We start from the raw sequence: 18,198 nt of genomic DNA, 5'->3' as shown, positions 1-18,198 counted from the left end.
TACAGTTAATTAACATATACTGTGGCTCACCAATTGAGAAATATAAAACTTCAGAACTTTGGCAATTGGCACTCTTTATCGCATATATTATTTGAGTTCTATGACTGACATGAAAACTAAATCGAATTTATCTTTTTCCCATTGTAACAGTTGATACGTACGGGAGCTGAAAATTAGATAAGAGAGTTCACTTATTTAATTTCCGAACTAGCTAGCCTCAACTTCATAATGTGTAACACTTCCAATGATTTTCATAGGGGTGAGAAAGCATCGTTCAAAGTCATACCTGATATGTTGTGCGGCCATTAGCGGTAAACAAGCTAGCCTCTTAGGCCCCATTCATTAGGTTACCATACATCATAGGCCTTTTCTTATTGTTCTTCAATTAAAATTAGAATCGGTAAAGTTTCAAGTCAAAGATAAGACATATGTATATTAGAAATTTAATTGTTATTAGTAAAGTTTAGACGATTTAAATATAAAGTAAATGTTGTATTTTACTAGAGAAAACTTGTTTGGATGGATGTATTGAAAGTTATTTTTGTTTCAATTTTTAAGAGAACAATTTATTATAGTTGGTGACAATCTTCACTATAAATAGAGAATAAAATTAGTGGAGAAACAATACACGAAGAAAGTGTGTGAAAAAAATTGTGAAACAAAGTCATTCTATTGAGAGGAAAGTGTCTTTGTGCGATAGTGTTGTCATTTCTTGTGATTATTGAGTGAGGTATTCTAGTTTATAGAGTGATATACTATTTGGGGTGAGTTATAATCTTGTAATAATTTTTGTGATAACCACATTAAATTATTGTGCTTGTTATTATTTTTCTTATGGTGTAATCTTTGTTATTTTTCACGATCCTTTGTGGGTGTAAATAATTTTATTTAGTATATTATAGAATTTGTCCTCCATAACTTATACAATAAAGTTGATATTAGTAGCTATAAAGACAAAAACACTCATTTTAATTAAAAGTACTAAATTTCAACTTTAAGAATATTATTAATCAGTATCCTTAAGTCATTAATTAAGTAATTAAAAAATAATTATTGTAAAAACATAAGAGAGTATAAAAAAAATATGAACAATGTAATTTTTCTTGATTCAATAAAAATATTTTTATTTTAAAATTTTTAATCAATTTTTATGGATACGAGATAACATTTGCTTATTAAAATACTAAGATAACATTAGCTAAAGAAAGAAGATATCTAAAGAAGAGACAGAGAGAGAAAAAGTAAAAGGATTTGAGTATTTAAAAAGTAAAAGGATTTCGAGAGAAAAATCTCAGTTTCTGAAATGAAAATTTACTATTAGTAAACTCCACCTGCCCCTCTCTCGCGATCGTTCGTCTCCAACTTTGACTTTTCTCCATCTCAGTCACATCTCTCAGCACAAAACATAAATAATGGAAACTATCCCACGTGAGAACTGACAATAGACAATGACTGAAAAGGCCAAGAGGATTACTAATTGGGCTTGGGCAATTAAGTTGGGGGTTGGGGTAGGTTCGTCATATGGGCTTAGTTAGGCAGCCCTAGTTAATGCAGCAGCAGTTATAAATAAGTGCAGTCTTCCTTTTGTCCTCAAAGTATTTTGAAATATTTTCAAAAGACCTATATTTGGTAAGCCAATCAAATTGGACATTAATAAAGGAATGGAGAGGGCAGAACAAATTGGAGGAGGCAAAGCTGTGGCCACAGTCCTAGCCATTGGCACAGCAAATCCACCCAATTTCATCCTTCAGGAGGATTATCCTGACTTCTACTTTCGGGTCACCAATAGCGACCATTTGCACCGCTTGAAGCAAAAGTTCAAGCGCATTTGTATGTTTCTCATATTTGCATCACATTCTCTTGCATATATTTTTCTGATAACTCTTTGAATGAATGCATGTGTTTATTGTTCTATTTCATAAATACTTAAGAAAAACGTAAACTATATTAATCTTTTCGTAAGATAAAATCAACTTATGTATCTTAATTTTTTTAGAAAAATTATTAAAGAAGTTAAATGAAAACAACTTCTTATAAAAGTTAACAGCTCAAGTTAATTTTGGCTTACAGAACAAACTTGGTTCATTTTTTTTTTAATTTTCTTTTCCTTTAAGTTTTTAATTACAAATAAATTTAATTAAAATTACCTAAGAAAATTTGTATTTATAAAAAAAAAATTAAAAATAATTAGTATATTCTTTATTGTTAATTTACTTTAAAACTAAATTTAAAAGACCTTTTGCTATCTATTTTCATATATAACTGTAGATATAGAGTTGTCTTATCTTTTATATATCATCGAAGAAATAATAAGTTGTTATCATAGTTTTGATTTTGCCTATGGAAAGCTATTTTAAAGACTTATTTATTTGTTTATAATAATCTTGGATTACAAAGATTTAATATGTTTAAAAGGTAACCATTTCTAGTCTATGCTTTTATTACAATAAAACTCAATTTGTTATTTTAATAAAAATTGAGTTAATGATACCATTCACAAGGAATTAAAACTCACGGGGTTGATGGGATAGAGTAAGATAGAGTATGGCATCTAAATAGTTACATATATGTTCAGCCTTCGCTCAATTTTTTGTGGTAATTGAAAGCTTTCCTTGTCTTGGATTGAGGTTCTATGTATCATCTCCTTGTGAGAAGCTAGTTTCTTACAAAGTAATGAATTAATGTTCGGATGTCTATTAGAAGAACTGTTCACGTTTAATATTTGATCATATTCTTAGCATAATTAATATTAAAGAAAAATACAAGTGGACAAACAAGCAAAAAATATTGTTTTGTCTTTAAGCTAATTATCAAACAAATGTTATGAACCAAAACTTTTAAATGGTTTAAAATGAAAATATTAAATGTTATACTTTTTAATTTTTAACAGGCACTTTATAATTTTTAATGATTTAGGGGAAAGAAAGTAGCCAGGAAGGAAGAAAAGAAATACTACCTAACGTTTAGGCAAGAAATGAGAGAAGGAGCGTTGTCTCTTTTTTATTTATGTTTTGAAATTTTAATTCCCGAAAATATAAAATTATAGATAAATTTGTTATAAAAATAGTAATAATGTGAGAAGTTCACACTTCTGGAACATCGTTAAAATAAGGTTAATATTCATTAAAAATAAATAAACTAATAATCTGGGACGTGTTGTACTTGAAAATTGAAATTCATGGTCATATCATATGTTTGACTCAAATGAATATTTGCGTATGCATGCATATACTGATATTCCGGAGCAAAGGCGAGAATTCAAAGATAGAAAAGCGACACATAGTCCACACGGAAGAATACCTAAAGCAGAACTCAGACAGCGGCACGTACGATGGCCTTCCCTTGGAGACACGACAGAATGTCCCCACGGAACAGGTAATAAAATTAGGTATGGAAGCAGCATCAAAGGCCATTAAGGAATGGGGCGAACCCTTATCAGAAATCACACACCTCATCTTCTACACCACTTCTTGCTTCGGCTCCGTTCCCGGTCCTGACCACTACCTCTCCAAACAACTTGGACTCCGCTCAACGGTCAACCGCCTCATGCTCTTCAGCCACGGTTGCCACGCTGGCGGCACCATTCTCCGCGTTGCCAAAGATATCGCGGAGAACAACCCTGGCTCACGTGTTCTTGCCGTCTGTTCCGAGACCATGTTTGCCTCGTTTCGCGCTCCTAGCGAATCCAACGTTGAGGTTCTCGTAGGACAGGCTCTGTTCGGAGACGGTGCCGCCGCCGTCATCATTGGCGCGGATCCTAAGCACTCCATCGAGCATCCACTCTTCGAACTCGTGTTGGCTTCTCAAACCACTGTGCCTGACACCGAGAATGCGATCAAAGGAAGTCAACAAGAGAATAGGTTGGTTTATTATTTGGATAAGGACATTCCCAATATTGTAACTAACAATGTGAAGAAGTGTTTGGTTGATGAGTTGGGTGAAGTTGGTTTCGTCGACGAAATTGATTGGAACAAGTTTTTCTATGCAATTCATCCGGGTGGGGCTGTTATTGTGAGTGGGGTTGAAGAGAAGCTAGGGTTAGAGAAAGAGAAGCTGAGTGCGACATGGCACGTGCTGAGCCAACACGGGAACATGTGGAGTCCAACTGTGATTTTTATCTTGGATGAGATGAGGAACAGGTCCAAGACTGAGGGGAAGAGCACAACCGGTGAAGGGTTAGAGTGGGGGATTTTATTAGGGTTTGGTCCTGGTGTGGCAATGGAAACTGTGCTTTTACGTAGTTATCCATGTTGATAAATAGTTACAAGGAGTTACAAATACTACTACTGCTACTCATGTTTATGTATTTATGGGTATTTTTTTTAAGAATAAATGTGGTAACTTTCTTAGTAAGAGAAATTAAATGTAACATAATCGTTGTATGTCACGATTGTTTTAAGAGTTTGGATATTGTAATAATGATTTAGACAACACGGCCTAGTTGTTCGAGAATTTACTATTTTAGAATCAAGATATATAGTACTTAAAGTTTCATTGAACGTTAAAATTATTCTAATAGCATAAATTTTCTATAAAATTTGTCCGATGCAATAAATTTTCTATAAATATGGCCAACGTAAAAGACTAAAAGGCAAAATGTATGGTGCTTTCTGGATGCATCTAACTTTTCTAGAATGCGGCGGAAAGAAAATTTTCAAACTGAGTAATTTTTTTAAATTACAATTCTGGTCACTCTTTAATTTATTATTTATAGTTTTGGGTCTCCTATTTTTTTTCACAATTTTAGTCTCAAATTTTATAAAATCTACAATTTTTCATGCCTTTATTTTTTTATATTTTATAATTAAATTATTTCTTGAAGGTATAACTATATTAGATCTAAAATTCAATTGAATCAAAATAAAAATAAATAAAATATATGCAAAATTGAACTAAAAGTACAGATTTTTTAAAATTTTGAGGATTAAAATTGAGGAAAAAAATTAAGAGAAATAATTATACTTTTCTATAATCAAATTAATAAAAATGGAATCCATCTGAACACACTATATGCCAAGGAGTTGGCATAAAATAGATACAAATACAACAAAATATTTACATTGTGTTTGGAACGTGTGAAAAAGAAAAGCTGAGAGTTTGACAGCAGTCAATTGAGGTGAAAGAGGAAACACACGCTTGTTTGGAATGGGTGAAATGCAACTGAAAGGAGATGAAATAACGTGGGACTCGTCTGAAAAACTTTCACCTCAAAGATGAGGTTAAAGAGGAAGAAATGAACAATAATAGTCGTTTAACATGGAATGTTCTTGTAATACTCTTTAGTTATTTTTTTTTACCTACATAATCGATTATGTCTTTTATAGGCAAACGAATATTTTAATGTGCAGAAGAAGTACTAAAGTCATTACAAAAACATAGTTTTACTCCAGCCAGTTGGCATTCTAATGAACCCACATACATATGTTTTCCCAATTGCCCACCAAAGTTTCCCAGCACACCCTGCAAGTTAGGAACAAATATGGGTATAAACTACTAAAACCGAATCTTATCGTATACTTTCTGGTCAAAGATCATAATTGATTATGCTGATTACATAATAAATTATGCTCATTCATTTGAAAAAAAAAAAACTCAATATAATCAATTATGTCATCTAACTTAAAAGAAAAAAACTTTGTCAAGCAATTTTCTTTAGGGTTGGGGTGGTAAAATAGAAATTTCATAATTGTTTAATTTTAATTTTTTTTCTTTTATTTTTTACCTAACCACTATAGTTTAATTATTTCATCTTTTTTTAACTCTCTTTTCATCTATTTCTGTTCCTCCACCATTTCCTTCTTCTTCTTTTTTTCATTCATCACTGCCAAACACATTGTAAGTCTCAATGCATCCGCAAAATTAAAAGCAAACGCCGGCACAAAAGAAAAAAAGAAGATGAAATTATAAGTTTGTAACCTACATTATTTTGATGGCAGATTAACACAATTTATGGCAAAAAGATATGTTGATGCTCCTTACTTGGACTGTGAATCAAACGTGTTAGGTCTGATCTGAATCTCTCAAGAACTTTCGCAATCTTTATCGGATATATTATTTTGGGTTCTTTGACTTTACTGACTTGAAAATCCAATTTTTCTCCTTTTCTTTTTCCCATGATAACAGTTTATTCGGGAGCTGAAATATTAGATAAGAGAATTCACTTATTTTCCGCATTCGCACTATCCTCAACTTCAATGCATCAAAATATTATTATTATTTTTTATTTGGATATTGGACGAGGGGATGCCAAAAACGACGGAAAAGGCACCAATTGAACATAAGAAAATGCACTTTTCTTATGACTTAGTAGTAGTTCAGTTTTGTACCGCATCTGTAATTAGATTAATTAGAATATGGCATCTGTGATTTTCTCTATTTGACTTGTACATCAATTGGCATAGATCGGTTTATAGATGTATGGCGGGCGTGAGAAATTAAATAAGAACGGGTTCTGGCTACGGTGAAGTAGTTAAAAACTGATGCACCATTTATGACCTGATCATTTGTCTTCTTCCAAACACATTACCTGTGAATCCTTTTTATCACATTCAACACAAACTACACTGGTTTCAATTACCAAATCTGATATCAGTTTGATTTGCAAGAAAATTAAGTTCTGGATACAACTTTCCAATAAATTTCAATTCATTCTCAGTCATTCTATCAAACAATTCATGGGCATTTTTAATTTGGTCATATTTAATGCATGTATGAACCAAGGAAGCCATCACAATGGAATCAAAAGACATTGATTTATGCTTGTACACAGAACCTTTCACATGGCTCCCAAATTAAATACAAAATTTTGTCCCCAGAACCTTACTATACAAATCAAGAAAGTGCAGAAATTAACAATGCTATAAAGACATGTATAAACACGCCAATCAATGAACAAGGGGAACTTTTCCACCCGATTACAAATTTCTATTATCTCCATTTCAATTAAAACACGACATCCATAATCAGCTTAAACTAGGGAAGAAAAAAAAATTCCACTGCAACAGTAAAGAAATTCCAGCGAATAACAACCTCTAATAGCAATAGCATCAACGAACATATACACGCAACTTATCCATCATAAAAGGTTTCCAAAACACCCAAATCTGGAAGAAGAAGAAAAAACTCGGATCTATGAATGTCCAACACCTCTCTGTCGCAAAATCTCATATCTATGAATTTTCTTACTGTTTCTGCCGCATTTGATGAGGCACAACACCTTTGAGGAGCAGAGCTTAAAACACATACTTACGCAAAACCCAGATTTGAAGGGGAAAATCTCAGATCTGAAGAAAACAAAGCCCACATCTGAAAAAAAATAGAAAACAGATTTGAAGAAAACCCAGATCTGAGAATCAGTTCAGGCTATGGTGCTTTCGTTTGAGTTTGAGAAGGCATTGGGAGAAACTCTTTGTGCTTAAGAGCAATGGTTGTGCGACTGTGTCAATTTCACCGAACGGGTCGTTATACACCAGCAGGTAAAAAAAATCTCACTCATTCATTATTTTATTAATATATGTAACGGTAAATTCAAATGCCTTATGGTGAATCAGTTTTTAGCAAGTTCACCTTAGCCCACAACATAAGTACATTAGCAAAATGTAAAAAATTACTGTATATCCCACATCAATAGCCTAGGAGAAAAAACGATGTACAAGAGTAAATTTTAAATCAAAGTAATCAATGCCCCGAACAAACGTTGTGGATAAACAAACTGAAAATATTCTCGAGAGAAACCCCAATTAAGTATCTTTTCTTTTTCAATTTTAGATGCAAAGTTTTTAATAATTATGTTAATGATTAATCTTTGTCGAAAAAATTAATCTGACAAACTTTAATAAAATCTCTTATCTTAACAGCATCTTTTTATCCACAAAATTTAGAAACGAAATATGACTTAAAGAATCAAACAACATAATATTGCTAACCCGGCCTAAATTGATTCAAAATAAAAGTGACATTATTTTATTTTAATTTTGCATCAAAATGCACTATGGGAATAAAAGGAGCTATAATGAATGAATCCTCCCATGACTCAAGCAATATCAAAGTAAACATGTCCAGTGTCCGACTCCCCAACATCCTCCTCCTCGGGTCCCCATCATAGCCGTCAACCACACACCACTCTGCCTCAAAAGCGACCAAGAAGTGTTCGATAAGTGCCCTGTGTCTTCATTTACTCACCGGTGAAAGAAAATGTGGCAATGAAGTGTGCGGTGTGCTTAGGCGAGTTTGAAGAGTGTGACATGGTAAAGAGGCTGCCAAAATGTGAACATGTGTTTTCCACCAGAATTGTATTGATGTGTGGTTGTCCTCTCGCATAAACTGTCCCATTTGTCAAAGATGAGACACTTATCAATCACTTCTTGGTCATTTCTGGGAAGAAGGCAGGTGCGGCAGACAATAACAGCTAAGGGGACCCAAGGAGGAGGACAATGGACAGGTCCACTCTGAAGTTGCTTGAATCATGGGAGGATTCATCCATCATAGCTCCTTTTCCCTGGTATTGGTACATTTTGATGCAAAATAAAATAAAATAATGACACTTTTATCATCAGTGACGCCTGTCTCTGCCTCAAAAGCAATCAAGAAGTGATCCATAAGTCTACTCAAAAGCAATCATAGTAGATAAACTAAAACAGCTTTATTGCATTCATATTGGAAGGTTAATTTGCTGCCATATGGATTGAAACCAAGACACTCAGACATAATTTCACTCAACTAAGACCCTTCAACAATGTAGTCTCATACCTTTAACAGTCATGTTTCATTTCTGAATTTTGTAGATAAGAAAAACTGTTAAGAAGCAACCTCAGAGTAAACATGTCCAATGTCGGACTCTCCAGCGTCCTCCTCCTCAGGCCCCCATCATAGCCATCAACGACGCCACCCTCTGCCTCGAAGGCAACCAAGAAGTGATCGATAAGTGCCCTTGTCCTTGTTTACTCGACGGTGAAGGAGAATGTGGCAGTGGAGGGTGTGGTGTGCTTGAGCGAGTTTGAAGAGTGCCACATGGTAAAGATGATGCCAAAATGTGAAAACAGGTTTTCCACCAGCAATGTATTGATGTGTGGTTATCCTCTGGCATAAACTGTCCCATTTGTCAAAGACGATGCACTTATCGATAACTTGGTCGTTTCTGCAAAGCAGGAAGGCACCAAAGACGACAACAGCGACGGGACCCAAGGAGGAGGACGCTGTGGAGTTGGACACATGGACACAAGACAGGTTCAATCTGAAGTTGCTTGAATCATGGGAGGATTCATCATCACAGCTCCTTTTAATCCCGTGTAGGAGCATTTTGATGCAAAATTAAAATAAAAATTTGACATTGTTATGTTGAATCAAACTTAGGTTGGGTTAGCAACGTTAAGTTGTCTCACTCAAACTCAATTTGATTTTTTAAGTCATCTTTCGTTTCTGAATTTTGTGGATAAAAAAAACTGTTAAGAAGCAACCTCAGAGTCAACATGTCCAGTGTCTGACTCCTCAATGTCCACCTCCTCAAGTTCCCGTTGCCGCCATCAGTGACACCTGCCTCTGCCTCAAAAGCGACCAAGAAGTGATCAATAAGTGCCCTGACTTTGTTTACTCAACCGTGAAGGAGAATGTGGCAGTGGAGTGTGCAGTGTGCTTGAGCGAGTTTGAAGAGTGTGACATGGTAAAGATTCAACCAAAATGTGAACATATTTTCCAACAGCATTGTATTGATGTGTGGTCATCTTCTCACATAAACTGTCCCATATGTCAAAGATGAGGCACTTATCAGTCCCTTCCTTCTTGGTCATTTCTGCGAAGGAGGAAGGCCTCACAGACGACAACAGCGATGGGCACCCAAGGAGGAGGATGTTGGGGAGTTGGACACTGAACAGGTTCACTTTGAAGTTGATTGAATCATGGGAGTATTCATCTATCATAGCTCCTTTTAATCCCATGTTGATGCATTTTGGTGCAAAATTAAAATAAAATACTGACATATTTATGTTGAATCAACTTAGGTTGGGTTAGCAACATTATGTTGTATGACTCAAACTCAGTTTGAGTTTTTAAGTCATGTTTCGTTTCTGAATTGTGTGGATAAAAGAAACTGTCAAGATAGGAGATTTTATTAAAGATCATCAAATCAATTTCTTCAACAAAGATTAATCATTTAACATAATTATTAGAAACTTTGCATCTAAAATATTGAATAAGAAAAAAAAACTTGGGATGAATTTGTTATCTAAAAGATTAATGGATGTTCTTACAAAAAAAGAAGAGCCATTGATGAAAGCACTCCCAATAAATGCTGGTTAGAGACACACCAAAGCTTGGTGAGAAAGCAGCTTCCAAAGCTCTTAAACAGTTAGGAGGAGTTCGTGTATATTCTTAAATTGTACAAGAAACAAAAGATAAAAATTAAAAAACTGAAATAAATCAAACTTCTCTCGTAATATAAAATCAACTAATATTCTTCAACATTTTCAGCAATTTCTTCATCTAACTTTTCTACAAAAGCCTATAACCTTACAAGGGCTTATTTGTAAGCTAGAACTTACCTCAAGCTATTTAAAACTGAACCTAAACAACACCAAGACTTTTGGGCTGCAACCATTTACCATCAAATATCATGTTACCAACCTTAACTAGCCCCTTCTGAACTCCCAAAACAAACAACAACTGGAAGAGTGCTGGTACGTGGTACTTGAAAAGGCAAAATATATTTGATCAACTATCAAGTGCATCAATGCAGAATAAGCTCTATACAGAAATGGTAATAAAATATTAAATTCTAAACCATGAGGGGGAAAAATCTCCATTCTTTTAATTTTCGAAAGTAACAGAACTTACAACTATTGGGAAATATTGGCTTACAACATCCCAACCCCAAATACAATATTCTGAATGAAACAAGCAAAGCAGCCAATTAAACTTCATATCAACCATGTCTATAGCCTATAGTCTATATGCTACAGTATCTGACCTGCTTACTCTGACAGATGGCACTTAGAGCAGCTTCAGATTATGCCTTTTGCTCTTTAGCCTCTCTAGTCATGTCTTTCCATGTGATGTATCAAAATGTCGGAAAATCTATGAAAGTTTTACAGCCTACCAAAATATCAGTCATTCAAAAAATGCAGCAAATGCAAAATACTGTGTATTAACAGTCAACAAATATGAAGTTAAAGTCACTACTAACAATAACTGGAAGGTTAACGAAGCCCACCACAAAATTCATGTTCTCTGTAACTTGATGTGGCTTGCCGCCTCTTTCTCTTCAAAATTCAGAGTATTGGCTGCAGTTAAAAGCATGTCCATTGCTCCACCACTTTCCAATTCCCGTGCACGTTTATTGTTGTGTTTCTTTTCAAGATTGGCATTTGGCTTTGCAGCATCTTCACCATTTCTTCTTGGCTTGTTAAACTCATATGCCTTTTTAGCCTGGTGGATTGCTTGTATTCCAGCATCACATTTTCTGCAGAACCAGTTCCCTCTTGGAATAGAAGTCCGCGGAGGTTTCATGCAATAGATGTGATATGCATGATCACAGCCATCACACAGAACAATCCGATCATCATCTTGATCAGTTAAGCAAACCCGGCATAAACAAGAAGGGCAGTACCAACAATGACCATATGACTTCAACTGATTAATTGTTAAACACCTTACATGGTAGTATTTATTGGAGCAAAACCGATGGCCACATATTTTTATTTTTCCACCATCCACTTCATTTTCACATATCTTGCAATTGGGTGTTTTTTCCTCACCTATGGAAACTTGAATTCCATCAGAGGTGCAATTTGAATTCTCTTCAAATTCATTTTGTGTTTCCTCAATTGTAGGAAAGCTTCCATCACCAATTACATCATCCAGGGTCTTTGCATCATTTAACCTTTCACATAGCACACAATTCTCATGGAGAGATTCAATCACATTAGCAGTACAATTGGCACAATACCAGCTTTTGTGAGGTATTATTTCTTTCACTGCAGGCTCAATACAGGACACATGGTATATCTCTTCACATGAATCACAAACCAAACAGTCTGTGTCATCTGCCTTCTCTCCACAACACTTGCAACTGCAAATTTTGTACATAGCACATGCTTGTGTCTGTTCTGGTTTCATGCAACAGTCAAATTCCTGGTTGGAGTATTGTATGAAATGACAAAATTAAAAAAATTCTCATGACCATTTTGATAAATATCTCAAGCAAAACTCTAACAATATCAAATCAAATTAGTACCAATACAAGGCAAGGGTTTTCAAGTGTAACATTCTATGCATCATTGATAAGTTTGCAAAATCTAGCAAGATTACAGACAGGACTTTCAGACATAAAATATTACATGAGCAAACAAATCCCATTCCTGACTTATTCTAGCAAATCCTTAAAATGCCATAGGAAACAGTAAATGCATTATTTGTGTCTTTCTCAGTCAAACATCAGAAAACAAGGTTTTCAAGGTAAAAAAAAAAACATTTTGCAATACGTAGGGTTCGATTTACTTTTCATTCATGAAACATGTACTATAATCATGGTTGGAATCCACTGCCCCCAATTATATACATATGAAATCAAATAGATACAATCACAGTTGTTAGCATCATGTACCATAAGCATACCCTTTTCTTAAATTTCAAGTATTCTATCCCATTATATATCTTAGAAAACTTTGACAGATAAAAACTGTATTGGACCACGTGACATAAGATACTACTAAAATAACTAATATTTTCAACATAATTAATTAATTGTCTCCTTGCATATGGGGGATATAACTATGTCTTCATGCTTCATAACTTAACAGTTTCCAAAAGAAAAACATATTAAATGAAGAAATTTCTGGTCTCTGAGTCTGGCCAAGCAAAACAGACAAACAAAGCTAAGGGCCAGACACAAAGATTCCCCAGTACAAGAGTTACACCTACAATGAAACACAGGAAAAAGGAAAGGTACAATTTTGGTCACTACTGTTAAGATTCTGGCCTGATTAAGAATCAACAGCATGTGTTTCCACCACTATCAATGGCATGTGGAAATTTTCTTCTTAAAATTTTTTTTCGTAATTTTTTTTCAAAATTGATATATAGATATACCTATTTGATTCCCAGCCATTAAAAGGTAAGATGGATTGCATTTACAGTATTATTTCAAATTTTCTCAAAATATCAGATGATACACGTCTCTCCAATATATAGTCCGTAGAGCTACACAAATTGTATCTTACTATATCCTAGCAAAACAATAGTATCTCAGACTCTGGCTGCTGCCTTAGATGTGATGCTAGAGAAAAGAATTATCTAAATTTTGAAGATATGTCAAAGCAAGTGACATCTTCATGATCATCATCTATGAAGCATAAGACTAAAATTTTAAAACTCTTACCACTTGCTTCTCATCTTGAAATGTGCTCTGTGCTGGAATTCCCACCTAAAGGTAAGGAAAAATTAGGGTTTGCATAAAAGGAAAACAAATAGTAGCAACATACATAGGAAGAACACAATAAAATCCAGAAGCAAAGAAAACAATGAAACCTAAGAGCTTTGACAAAGAAATTTATTACCAGCTCAGAGTAGGAAGTTCTTGACATGTTAGAGAGGCTCTTGGCAAGAGCAACAATCTCATTACCAGCGTCTTGAAGCTTTCTCCAAACCTAAAAGCATAATTAGTACAAAATAAGAACCAAAAACTAATATGGTTAGTTTGTTCAATGGTAAATTGGCTATACAATTGACTACACCAAACAAACCCTAAACAAAATTATTTATGGTAGAGTTCTTGCAGATGTAGCTGCAGGTCACAGCTCAAAACAGGAGGAAACAGGGTGTTCAAAAGATAAAGAACAATATTTAAAAAATTTCACTGTAGCAAGCTAAAAATTAATAAATACAAAATAGGACCAAATTATCAGGAATATTGCAAGGTTATCAAATTGAGATTATATATATATATAAATCAATTTTTCAAAATCTAAACCACACAACCTAACACTGCAAAGATTTTACAAAATAAATTATTTATCTTAAAATATGAAATTATTTTGCCCTTGATTATAAGTAAAACTAAAACCCAGTTTACAGTCCAAAGAAAGGATCTGTTCACTGGAGAGTTAAGAGCTAATCAAACTCAAATATTTAATGCATAAAATACTCATGATTGAACTTTTGTTAGTTATAACATCTAGAAATAAATATTATATTGATAACAAAGAATGCATAAACATCATCGATAAGACCTAAGACCCCATCATCATGGTTCAAGGTAAATCAGATATTCGATCATCTACAATTTTCAATTGTATCATATAGGAATCAACAAATTGTTGAATTAAAAAGAGACTACTTAAATTTACCTGTTGAATATCTGACAAGAAGAGTGTTGGTGATTGTTCATAAGCTTGCTCCTTCATCCTTGAATTCATGACGGTAAAGTCAAGTACACTTTCAGGCTTCATTCCCTGGAAATTTTCAAGTAAAGCCTTACATAATGAACTGAATTTTTCTGAGGTTAAAACATTACAGAGCACACGCTGACACATCTCAGTCACACCATGGTCAGGTGATTCACTAGAACCTCCATTACACATGACATCTGCATGCCCATTAGCTTCCTTCTCTGTTCTATGAGAAAGTGGCTCAAATTGCAAAGAGCATTCTTGTCCATCTTTGTCAATTTTAAAAGTTTCCTGCAAACAAAATAAGATGGAACATAAAATAAAAGAGACCAAAAATACTTTAGGATAAGTTGAGTAAGCAGGATGTAGGTAGTTCTAGCTGAAGAACCAACCATAACTGTAGTGGTATGATTATGTTTAGGATAATGAATAAGTGCTTCCCTTATGCACCCCTCTATGCCGCCATTGCCATCACCTAATGACTGATATAAATGCTTTAGCACAATATTTCCCCACTGTCCATGGGAGCAATCATCTGAAGTATTGCATAAGGCTACATCACATGGTTTCGTCACATCCTACAATAAAAAAAATAATCAAAATACAGTGTTGAAGATATAAACAAGAAACCGTATTTATCGTCCCATGCTGTTTAGTGATGTACAAAAAAGTAGGACCCAAACAACATGATTTTTATGAAATAGAAGAAATTAATTATTATTGAACTATGACAAAAAAGGAAGACAATTTTATCACATGTTTCCTACTGTGCAGTTTTTTGCATCTCAACCCTCAAATTACATATCTTGTACACATCAATATGGTATCATTTTATACTTAACCTGCATGTTATCTTATTATCAATAAAATCATTGAAAATTGCGGCATTCCTTATATAAACCAAGCAATTTAGCCCCTCGTACAACCAAATTTCTACATAATCAACTATGAATTTATCAAAGTAAATTGCATTCCCGGCATTTAGCACATAGGTTGCAACTTGGCTGACTCCATTTATAGTATACCCCAGAATAAATGTGTAGATACAGGAGGATCTTATCGTAGCAATGCCTAACACAAACAAAGCAAAGTTAGTAAATTAGTCCCCTCTTGCCATCAAAGTCCACGGATGGTCCATGATCAATATATTCTTGTATATCCTTTCCAATGTGTCCATACTCTGATATATACTTATCCTAAGTTGCAACTTAACTCTGAACATAATAGATTTTAACTAAAAACAGCATAGGTACACTGGAAATAGTAATAACAAAAATTAAAATAAAACTGATGAACCAGAGTTGTGGGTGGACGTTCTCATAATTTTTTCTGTCATTCAATTCACAAATTTAACTCAACGTAACCTAAAGTTACAAAAATGTCAATCAAATGCATCTCATCTACTTAGCTAGCTTATTTTTATAAGCAGAAATGGTATACTAAAGATATATAAATAAGACTTCGAGTAACTCCACAAACCATCTAGAAAACAAGAGCATCAATGGAAAAAAAAATATATGCACAATAAGTTGCATTGACTTCTAATTAAACATTAGCATTTTTTCCAGCTGATATTTTTTTCTTTTATATATCAATCATAAAGCTTTAAAATATTAACTGATTTGTAAGTCATTGCAAGTAACCAAAAACCTAAAACCTGATACATTAACAGGCAGCTAAATGATGTGCCTATAAGTAACCAAACACTGCTCCAAATAACCTAAGAAGGATAATACTTCTTCATAATCACATCTTTTATTCCTGTTTATGACTAAAACAACTATAACTAAATAACTAATTACTAATGCACACCCACAAAAACAAGCATATCCCTTTGAAAACTAGGCACGGTTACCAGTTGCAAGCACAAGTGTAGATTACAAGCTAAATAGCTAGCTGAAAACATTTTTAGGTTTTACTCATGTGTGCCTTTCCAATTCATGTCAAACAATTCTAAAAAACCCCTTAACGCAAATTGACACGCTACAACAAATAATTGGCCATCATAGGTACACAAATTGAAAAACCAAAAAATAAATAAAATGGATAGTAAACCTGATCTGCTATATGAGTTGAAGTTTCCACGTTTTTTCTGCATTGTTCCTGAACTTCTCCTTTTGAACTTGACTTCTTACGCCTCTTATATGTTTGCAAACATTCAACTCCACCAGAGTCCCCTTTATCTGCAACTGCCACCCGATTACAAAAGGTTTCACTTTTCCCGATCCTACCCTCTTCAGCAACACCATTTTCATCAGCAATTGCAACCCCAACATTCATGGCTTCACTTTTCAAGAGCTGGCCCTCTTCAGAAACACAATTCCCATCCACAATTGCCACCCCACCATCCATTACGGCACCTTTCAAACACTGAACTCGTTCATCAAATTCCGTTTTATCAGCATCGCTTGTTCCATCCTCAGTCCCCATAAAGAAAAAAGAAAATATAGATAACAACAACAATAAGCGGTGCAGAAGAACAAAAATAGGGTTTTACAATTTCCACCGACCAACCTTCAAAGATCCAAAATTTTGACAAGATTTGACTACCCAAATGCCTCCTAAAGCGAAACCCTAAAAAACCTATCAGAAGTCAAAACACTCCACTCAGTTGCCCCCAAAGAAATGATGACGAAAAATTGCAAGTTGAAGGAGGAGGATGCGGTAGTGGAAATCTGAGTTGAAGTGCAGCAAATACTCTTTTTATATGTGTGTTAATCAAAAGAACAAGAAAAAAGATGTATATATTTATGTATCTGACATCTGAGTAATTTTGAAACCGATAACGGACGACGCGTCTTCGCAGTTTCCTTCGCACGCTGACTGTGTGTGCCAGCTAGAACTCGCGTGTTGTTTACTTTCTTTGTAATTCTTATTGCGTTCTTTTCTCAACATTTTCTCATTATTACAGGTGGGAACAGGTGTACTACGCCAATGTTATTTTGTCTGTTCATTTTTGGTTTGTTATTTCATTGTTTTAAAATAAGTATTGAAATTTTATTTTTCCATTTAATTGATTTAATGTTTCATCTGTTTGTATATACTAAGGTAAATTTTATAATTAAAATAACGTGTAAATTATTATAAACTCTTAGTGTATAGTGCAGTACTTATTTTTTTCTTATGAATAAGAAAATCAATTATTTTAACTAAACAGTAGTTTATAGTTTGAATTTTAGATAACTACACAGTGATGTTAAATATTTAGAAAATTTGTCGTCATAAGAGGAAATTGTCTTTTCATATTAAAATTTGTTTGGTTAATGATAGCATATTTTTTTAAAAGTAATGTTCATAAAGTTTGATTACTGTAGCACTTTTCTAATATATAAGATTTTCTTTACAAATATATGCTTTATTAAAATAATTTGATCAAATCTTTTTTTACTCAAATTTTATTACATGACACTTACCTAATTTAATTACAAGATTTATATAAACTTATAAAAAATATTTGCAAAATAAAATTGAACAAAAATAATTTTAAAATATTTTTACTATTATTGATTATTTGATTTAATTATGACGATATTTTACTTGGTTGAAGTATTATTATGACTTCTATAATATTAGATATTGAATTACAATATTTTCATCATGTTAATTAAATTTAATAAAATAGTCGGAGATTTCCGTTTTAAAAAAATAAAGATAAAGAAGGATTTATTTTTTTACAAATTTCAAAAGTAAATAATTTTTTCAAAATTAAAGAAAGATATAATCATGTGGATAAGTTTCTAGAAAATGATAAACCCTAAGTGAACAAATTTTGTATTTGAAAAATGGTAATATAGTCTTTTCAAATAATTAAAATTTTCTC

General features: G+C 33.5%; 2 protein-coding genes across 4 annotated transcripts; one reads left to right on the top strand and one right to left on the bottom strand.

Annotated features, from left to right (window-relative positions):
* Positions 1 to 1,592: 1,592 nt before the first annotated feature.
* CHS14 (chalcone synthase) lies at positions 1,593 to 4,471 on the top strand. Its single transcript, NM_001317449.2, has 2 exons — positions 1,593 to 1,830; positions 3,251 to 4,471. The coding sequence occupies exons 1-2, from the start codon at positions 1,662 to 1,664 to the stop codon at positions 4,252 to 4,254; spliced, it is 1,173 nt and encodes a 390-aa protein (NP_001304378.2). The 5' UTR covers positions 1,593 to 1,661; the 3' UTR covers positions 4,255 to 4,471.
* Positions 4,472 to 6,888: 2,417 nt separating this feature from the next.
* Positions 6,889 to 17,250, bottom strand: LOC100795906 (PHD finger protein EHD3). Of its 3 annotated transcripts, none has more exons than XM_006581539.4 (7): positions 16,434 to 17,250; positions 14,771 to 14,956; positions 14,337 to 14,669; positions 13,548 to 13,637; positions 13,370 to 13,414; positions 11,204 to 12,123; positions 6,889 to 11,085 (listed from the first exon to the last, which is right to left on the bottom strand). In XM_006581539.4, the coding sequence occupies exons 1-6, from the start codon at positions 16,806 to 16,808 to the stop codon at positions 11,212 to 11,214; spliced, it is 1,941 nt and encodes a 646-aa protein (XP_006581602.1). In that variant the 5' UTR covers positions 16,809 to 17,250; the 3' UTR covers positions 6,889 to 11,085; positions 11,204 to 11,211. The 3 variants fall into 3 exon arrangements, with proteins under 3 accessions (XP_006581602.1, XP_006581603.1, XP_003527955.1); XM_006581540.4 differs by having other exon boundaries at positions 6,889 to 11,067; XM_003527907.5 differs by having other exon boundaries at positions 6,889 to 12,123.
* Between the last annotated feature and the right edge of the window lie 948 nt (positions 17,251 to 18,198).

The sequence above is a fragment of the Glycine max genome, chromosome 6, assembly GCF_000004515.6.
Source record: "Glycine max cultivar Williams 82 chromosome 6, Glycine_max_v4.0, whole genome shotgun sequence".
In the NCBI taxonomy this organism is placed as follows: domain Eukaryota; kingdom Viridiplantae; phylum Streptophyta; class Magnoliopsida; order Fabales; family Fabaceae; genus Glycine; species Glycine max.
This window is presented reverse-complemented; position numbering and strand designations above follow the sequence as displayed.